The sequence below is a fragment of the Colossoma macropomum genome, unplaced genomic scaffold, assembly GCF_904425465.1.
Source record: "Colossoma macropomum unplaced genomic scaffold, Colossoma_macropomum, whole genome shotgun sequence".
NCBI classification, from domain to species: Eukaryota; Metazoa; Chordata; class Actinopteri; order Characiformes; family Serrasalmidae; genus Colossoma; species Colossoma macropomum.
The window spans coordinates 13,035,410-13,044,114 of record NW_023494804.1 but is presented as its reverse complement, the minus strand read 5'-3'; the positions used below and the strand labels follow the sequence as shown (position 1 = coordinate 13,044,114).

Sequence of the window (8,705 nt, the reverse complement as noted above, 5' to 3'; positions counted from 1 at the left end):
TGACTGAATCTGTTTACATCTCAACATTTGAACTTTTGAAAAGTCGGTGCAGTTCCCCTTTAACAGTAATGTTTTATTTCCTACCCAGTTTAGCCCATCACTGAAAAGGTTATCCAAACCGCGTTTTTCCGTTTACGTTATGACGTGGCCTTTCTGGCTTTCCGTACCGAGGACCCGTGTTTGTCCTTAGTGGCTGTAAGATGTCAGAACGTTAAATCTGTTCTCTTTTTTAAAATCAACAATGTCGGCAAAAGGAGGATCGAGGGGATTTTATTTTAACACTGTACTGTCCCTGGCCCGATCACTAGCTGCTCATCGGCCTGCTCCAATTGACAAGGTAACGTTTCATAGGTGTCACACAGGCTAACGCTAATTCCTGTAGGAAGATCGCTAGCCAGTTAGCTAGCTTAGCTAGCTCTAGTAACACCAAACTTAGTAACTGAAGTAATCATTTACTCGCAGCACTGCTCCGTTTGTTTTTTGGATAGAGGGCATAACCATGTCATGTTTTATACCAGCGAAGTAAATGTCTAAATGGACATGACATTAGCTAGCTAACCCATTCAAAACAGCTTACTTTAAAGGCCGTCACTGGTTAGCTGGGATAGCTGATGTTTACGTCCAATTCCGTAATTCGTAATCAAATAACTTGGTATTAAGCTATTTATTTGTGCAACAAAGAACAGGTATAGTTTCAGTTGTTGCCTATGAATAGTCAGTCATAAATGCCTGGTTATTGCACTTTTAGAAAAAGATCACAGTTCTGCTGACAGCCTGAGAGTAATAGTAATGGCATCTACGGTCGACACTTAAAGGGGAACTCCACCCATTTAAAAACAATCTACATGATTAAAAGATTGAGATGTAAACAAAGTCATTCAGAGTGGTTAGGTGTGAAGTGTTCCGTTCAAGAGAAACCTGTCGAGTCAGAATTGTTCACAGTTGATAGGAACCAAACGTCTGAAGAGTTTAATGCTGAAAGCTCCCTCCCAGAATGTTATTACATGAAATGGTTAGATACATGCCCTCTGCTGTCTGACACATTGTTTTGTGATAGTTTTTTGATAAAATTTTTGCTTAAAATGTGTTTTAATCAATTTATTGTAATCCATGCACGGCAAAGGGGTACATGGATGGCTTAGTAAGGCAAAATAGTCCCCAAAGAAAACATTTTTTTTCAGATTTACCACTATTCAACTATCATAAACATTACTTATGAATCTCAGAAAGCACGTGTAGGTTCATTGGTGGTTTTAGATAGTAAATAAAATCGGAAATCGGAGTCTCTGCAGTGAACCATTCACACCAGACTACTGTGAATAACTTTGTTTCTCACCCACTGAATGCAGGAATGTAGAAAAATATAACTAATATAAAAATATTGTCCCCATATTGAATTACACGACAAAAGAACAGCAAGAGATTTAAAACTCAAGAATGTAAATGTCAGGTATAGGTACACTGTATAAAGTTTGGAATGAGTGTTTTTAATAGTATAAAACCTAATTTTGTTGCTCATACATGTATAAAATGATTTGGACATGATGGTAATGTTCTGTAGCAGTGCCTATTAACCCTGCCCCTGTAGAGCTACCTTCCTGAAGAGATGTCTTAACTTCTTATTGTTCCCAAAACACTTTACATTCACTTTACTGTTGAGCATTTTTATATATAACAGTATGTCATACAGTGTCAGAAACCACATAAGCAGGTCTTTTTGCGATGACTTAATTGCTGGACACAGGTTAAAGCAACTTCATTAGTGAGATCAGTTGTGTTAGATTTGGTCTGGAGATGAATTCTACAGGAAGGCAGATCTCCATGAGCAGGGTTGATGACCATAGGTAGACTATAGGTTTCAAACCATTTGTTTGAGGCCTCTAGAACGGAAGATATTTTAACTGATGAACGGAGTGGCAGATGGTTCTAGGGGTAGGTGATATGACCAAAAAAATATCACAAATTAAACAGGCCCATTTATGCTCTCTTTGCAATGAAATATTTAGTTTTTTAAAGGGGAATTCAACCAATTTGTCTGACTCATTCAGAGTGGTTTAATGTGAAATAGTTCATTGTAGAGAAGCTTACAGACTCTGATTTCTTTGCAGTGGTGGTGATAGGAACCAGGGGTCAAGATGTCTGCACACAAATATAGCCATTTTATTTATCATCCAAAACCACCAGTGAACCTTTTTGTATGTACTGTTAATTATGGTAAAATAGTGGTAGATCTGAAAAAAACAAGTTTTCTTTGGGCTATTTAGCCTCAAATGCCTTGCATGTACCCCTCAGCCATAAGTGGGTTTAAATAAACAGGTTAAAATACATTTTAAGCTAAAGGTTTTTCACAGAACAATCATTAAACAATGTGTCAGACAGTAGGTAGCATACATCTAACATAATATAACCATTTCATGTAATAGCTTTCTGTGAGGTGGCTTTCAGAGGCACTAAACTCTTTGGACATCTGGTTCCTATGACCACCTCTGTGAACAATTCTGACTTTCTAAGTTTCACAAAAACAAAGCGTTTAACACCAAACTACTCTGAATGCCTTTGTATACATCTCAACCATTTAATTATGTAGAATTTTAAAAAAATCATTGGAGTTCTCCTTGAAGTGCTGACGAGATCCATGATATGCTCAGAAAACGCATTGTGACATATTTTATCATATTGCTCACCCCTACATGCTTCCATAATAACTGAGAAGGCTATATATGATGAACTCTCAAATAAAATAAATGCTCATAATGCCACATTTTGCAATAGAAAAACACTAAAGTTGCAGTCTTAAAACTGGAAATAAATGTTTTGGAGGCAAAGCATTGTTCTTTAACCTGACTGGTTGACTTACTACTTATTTCTTGATGATTTGTGATTTAGGTTCAGAAACTGCAATGCATGTGTCCGGTGGACTGCCGTGGTGTCTTTCAGCTGGATGAGAGGAGAAGAGATGCTGTGATAGCACTGGGCATCTTCCTAGTGGAATCAGACCTGCAGGTACACAGTAACATTGTATATTGAAGCTGTTCGTGTTGTTAAGCTACAAATATTGAATATGAGGTGCGCCATATAAACGAGGCTGAATCTAGTTTAAGGTAAACACTACCGTTCCAAAAGTTGGCCTGACTTGAGATTTATAGGTTTATAAGTATAGGTTAAACCTAGTAGCTGTTATTCACTTTGTTCTGTGGTACATAAATATATGTTTGCTTGTTTTTTATTCAGCACAAAGATACAATTGTGCCTTACCTTCTGGGCTTGCTGAAGGGATTACCAAAGGTACAATGGATTGAAGAGAGCTCCGAGAGGAAGGGTAGAGGTAACAGCCCAAAATGTTCTTAAATTAATGATCTATTTTCTACATTTCTCTTATTTTTGAATTTGGATTCATTAACCAAAAGTGGCCTTAATAATGTTTACATGGTCTTTTTCCAGCATTATTTTGTTTTTGTTTCCATGCCTTTAAGACCTCTGATCTGATTGGCTGTCCTTTACTGAGACTCATTAAAAATTCAGCCCAGGCTGAAATGCTCCTTATAACTTCAATAGGAGTATCTGAGGCTGAATAAGTGGATATGCCCGTAACATTATTTTTTTTGTAACATGACAAAAACAATGAATTCAAAACGGGCCGTTTGTGCAGCTTCGTTTCTATATATGGACTAGGGAGTGGATGAGAAACTTTACCAGTGTTTACAAAGTACATCAAACTCTAAAATAAATTGAAGGAAATTGTTTATTTCGTTCATGTGGGTTCTTTTAAATTCAACTTTCTTAGAACGTATTCACACAATTCTTGCTTATTTGCATTTTGATTCTTGCAGAAACCCTTCCTGTTGCTGAGAACTTCTGCTTTTGTTTGGTAACTGTACTGTCTGATGTCGCTCAGAGAGATGAAACCTTGCGAATCCAGGTGTGTGCAGTGCTGCAGTTTATTCAGCTCTAGCTTTAATTCAGGATTAGTAGTGAAAGTGCTAGATGTGCATCTAGCATTAATACTTGACATATACAGTATTTGTAAGTGCCAAATAGGGATGCACAGATCATGAACATGAACTGTGTTGGCTAAAAGAACACATGAAACGTATATCTGGTACTTTCAATTTAGTTTCAATTTAGTTTTCAAAGTTACAATATAAAAAATAATATTTGCTCTTTAGTACACGCACAAGCATTCAGATACAGCCCAAAGACACTTAAAGTCATGCAGAAGTTTGAATTAACATGTTTTGATGATTTTCTAAGTGAAATTAAGTGAACGCATTCTCTACAGGGAACATTTTTTTTATTTCCTGATTTAAACATATAGGAAAACAATGCATACAAAGCATACAGTGTAAAATATGCCATAGCTTTTGCACAGGCCACATTTTATGTTTGATTTTTTTCTTAATATTTTAAATTCAGCAAGTAAACAGTCATTGTGCATTAAAATGTGCAGACTTCTGTTCTCTGTAGAGGATGTGTTTGTGTATTCTCACAAAATCAGCAAAACATAGAAAATCAGCAAAACAAAGGCACCCAAACTTTTGCATACAATCATACCTGGATATTTACATCATAAAATTGCAGCACATTGTGTGTTTGAAGCAAATATGCAGATTCTGATCTTGGCTGGTTTCGAGCGTGCATCCCTAACGACAAACTCTAGTGTACGTCAGTGAACTGTTGTTATTATCAATTTCCTCCAGAGTGTTGATGCTTTAGGCCCTGCGGCAGAAACTTATATGAAAATGTTGTTACGAATCACATTAAACTGTGGATTTTGTGTCCTTTACAGATATTGGAGGCTGTGATGGACCTCATGCAGGTCCTTCTGGAGACATGCCAGAACCCTGAAGGTCAAGACAAAGGTCTGTATCCTCCACATGTCTCAAGAGCTGTTACAGTTAACTAGTTAACCCACATTCAGATTTACCTTTGCGATGAATTGGCAGAGACTAGTTTATTTGAGTGAGGATGACACTTATTTTAAATTGTCCTTACGCTAATTCTTGGGGTAAGAAACAGAACTCGATGGACACACACATTTAAACAGTTGTATGCAAAAGTTTGGGCGTCCCTGGTCAAACGACATGTTTTGTTGATTTTCTAAGTGTAAATAAGTTAGCACATCCTCTACAGAGAACAAACTTCTGCACATTTTAATGCACAATTACTGTTTATTTGTTGTTTTAAACATATTGGAGCATAGAATGTGGCCTGTGCAAAAGTTATGGCACATACTATGTGTTAGATCATTTTTTCTAACATGTTAAACTTGTGTACTAAAATTTACAGAAAACAATGTTTTAAAAAGTGGTATTCAGACTTTTATATGACTATGCTTTATTTTTTTTTAATTCTTCATAATGAAATGATTATGATAAAGAAACAAAGTCATTTGGTGACAGAGTGGTTTGATGTGAAATTCTCCATTTTAGAGAAACATACAGAGTCAAAACTCAGGAGTGGTGATAGGAACCAGACATCTGACACGATTAATGTCTCTAAAAGCTCCTTCTCAGAAAGTGAAGTGGTTATGAATATGCTGCCTAATGCCTGAGACAGGCACTGTTATGCAACAGTTTTGAGAAAGTTTTGGCCTTAAACATGTTTTTAAAATTATTTATAGCAGAAAGTTGCATGCAGGGTGTTGTAAGGCATAATGGTCCCCAAAGAAAACGTACTTAATCTAATTTACCACTACTTTACCATGATCAATATAACATATAAAAAAAGACATGTTTGAGTCCACTGCTGGTTTATGGCTGTATTTGCATTGGAGACTCATGGTTCCCATCACAAACACTGTAAAGAAATCTGATCTTCTCTACAAATGAACCACTTCACATCAAACCGCTCTGAATGACTTTGTTCACAGCTCAACCAGTGAATTATCCAGAAAGTTGTCCAAATTATCAGTAGATTACTTGATTCCTAATACAACCAGAAGTGACAGTACATGTCTATATCTGTTATCAAACTCCACCTACAAAAACTGTTTTTGTGATTTCTTTACCTAGAATACATGTGTCGATACACCGTGCCCTGCTTGTTTGGTGTGGTTCGAGCATCCGGACGTTACAGTAACACTGAAGAGCCACTCCTGTCCAAGCTTTTCCCCCGGTCAATCCCGCAGCCCGTGGCCAGCACAGATGAGATGGAGGCGGCCCGTCGGCGCTCCTTCAATGACTTCCGCTCCATCTTGCCCAGCTCGCTTCTCACTGTCTGCCAGAGTGACACACTGCGACGCAAAACCAGCAGCGTGTCCAGCATCTCGCAGCAGGTTCCTGACCGCAGTACATCAAACCACCAGCAAGGGGCACTCAGTTCATTAAAATGAGAGCAGCTGCTTCAAGTAGTACTTGGACAAAAAATTTAATTTACAAAAGTTTGGGCAAAGTTAAGGCTCCACATGTATGCAGTGTCATGTAGTACATTTTAATAGATAAAAGTATGTCAGGAGCCTCATAAGAAAATCTATTTGAGATTACATAACTACTGGACAAGCTAACGTCTCATGACTTGGACGTGTGGGCAAAGGCGAATTCCACTGATTTTTAAATATTTCTGCATATTTAAATCATTGAGATGGAAACAAAGTCATTCTCAGTGGTTTCATTGTAGAAATTGCTACCCCCTGGTTCCTGTCACAGCATTGTGGATAAGTTTCTCTGAAAGAACCACTTCACATCAGATCACCCTGAATGACTTTGTTGACATCTCGAAGATTGAATTATGCAGATATTTTGAAAAATTACTAGAATTCTCTGTTAATGCAATACTAATTGGCTGAGTTTAAGCTTCTATTTACTACATTAGCCTTGTAGCATTATTGCAAAACTAAAGAAACAGACTTTGGACACCAAACATGTCTAGGTTGATTCAATTACATCTAAGCTAAGGATCTGTGTGAAATTGAAATTTTGCCAAACTTTTCCTTAAAGGAAGTTGTTTAGCCAAAGGAGCTAACAAAGAGTGCCCAGTCCTAAATATGTACTGTGTTTGTCCTTCTTTTTTTCTTTTAGGCCAGTCCAGAACGTGCAGGGCTGCCTCCAAGCTCTCCTGCTGACCCTTCTGCTCATTACTTTGAAGGTAACATCCAAAGTCAGAGAAGTGAATATGAAATACTTTTAGCAATAATATTCTCCGTTCTCCATAAGAACGACACCCCTTCTATCAGTAAAGCGTCCATAATTTTCCTCACTCTTTTGAAATAAGACCAACCAACACATTTTTATAGATCCACCTATTCAGCCTACGGCAGGTTCGCTCCTCCCATTTAAGCGGACGTTATAAGAAGTGTTTCAGTCTGAGCTCCTTTTCAAATGGGGCACAATTCAGGACATCCAATCAAAACAGAGGACAGTTACTTATATCAGGGTTTAAGATACAGCCAAACAAAAACAGCTTCTCTGGAATGCTGTTAGAGAGATGGACACCATTCTTCTAAACATATTCCCTTAAGTATTGTTTTGATGGTGGGGAGCTCTGTCTATCATATCGGTCCAAAATCTCCCATATTTGTTTGGTTGGGTTGTGATCAGGTGACTTCAAAAGCCATAGCATAGAATTTACATGATTTTTACGCTCATCAAACCATTTGGTGACCTTTCATGCCCTTTGGATGGGGGCATTGTCACTACTGCCAACAGCATAGAAATGTTTCATCATAGGATAAAGGTGGTCAGTCAGGATAAATTTATATTGATTATGCAGTGACTCTTTCCGTTAAGGGGACAAGTGGACCCAAATATAAAATATACCCTACAGCATAATAGAGCCACTGGATTCCCTCACTGTAGGGTTCAAGAGTATCGTCACTGCCCAGACCCCACAGGACCCCTGTATTTTGCACCTTGGGTGTTACTGGCAAATGAGTGTCTAATTGATGGAAGCGGGAATTGCTAAGATAATGAGGTTTTGAGTTAAAGTGCAAGTGCATGCAATGACCATATACATGTAGATGCCATGGTACCAGCTCCTGATTTCACTTTTAATGCTGTTTTAAGGGACTTTGAAGTGGACATGTGATTAACCAAGGTTTTGACCAGTGTATGTGTACGTGTTGCAGCTGGATCGTACTTGCCTGATGGCAGCACTGTAGACCCGGACTACTACTTTTCCAACATCAGCTCCAGTTTCTCTGTCTCTCCTCTCTTCACTGGCAGCAGCACTAAGGAATTTGACGTTCCTTTGGATATGCTGAGGCAGCTCCTTCAGATGGTTAGTGCTCCATATCAGCACTCATATTCTGCTTCCTAGGTGAAAGTTTCACTTGGAAGCTCCATACATTCACAAAAACCTGAGTTCTACTTACTTACCATGGACAGTTAATGTAATCTGCTCTTTCTCTTTGTGGACAGGTTGAGCAGTTTGTTGCTGAGTCATTTTTAAAGACATTGGATCAAACAATGGTTGAGGTTTTAGAGGTAACGTGCACAAATTATTACTCACCATTGACTTGTAAGTGTAAGGAAGAATTGTGTTTAATTTGTGATGTGTGCTTTCTGTTACAGAGTAATCCAAGTCTTAACCTCTTCTACAAAACCTTCAGTGACCCTCTGTATGTGGCCATATTTAAAATGTTGAGGGACACTCTGTATTATATGAAAGGTGAGTGGGTTTGAAGCATTATATCTTTTACAGCATGTCTGGAGAGTGTACATACAGTTGTTTTGTTTTAACTACTTTTTACTTTGATCAGTTTAAAATCA

General features: G+C 37.9%; 1 protein-coding gene across 2 annotated transcripts in view; it reads left to right on the top strand.

Annotated features, from left to right (window-relative positions):
• The first annotated feature begins 133 nt into the window (after positions 1-133).
• pi4kaa (phosphatidylinositol 4-kinase, catalytic, alpha a) overlaps positions 134-8,705 on the top strand; it is a 45,631-nt gene continuing 37,059 nt past the window's right edge. For both annotated transcript variants that reach the window (XM_036594614.1, XM_036594613.1), the window contains exons 1-10: positions 134-337; positions 2,887-3,003; positions 3,232-3,325; positions 3,831-3,919; positions 4,787-4,859; positions 6,012-6,274; positions 7,017-7,083; positions 8,063-8,214; positions 8,355-8,420; positions 8,508-8,604. In XM_036594614.1, the coding sequence (XP_036450507.1) occupies positions 242-337; positions 2,887-3,003; positions 3,232-3,325; positions 3,831-3,919; positions 4,787-4,859; positions 6,012-6,274; positions 7,017-7,083; positions 8,063-8,214; positions 8,355-8,420; positions 8,508-8,604 (1,114 nt within the window). In that variant the 5' untranslated portion in view covers positions 134-241. The remainder of the gene's footprint in view (positions 338-2,886; positions 3,004-3,231; positions 3,326-3,830; positions 3,920-4,786; positions 4,860-6,011; positions 6,275-7,016; positions 7,084-8,062; positions 8,215-8,354; positions 8,421-8,507; positions 8,605-8,705) is intronic.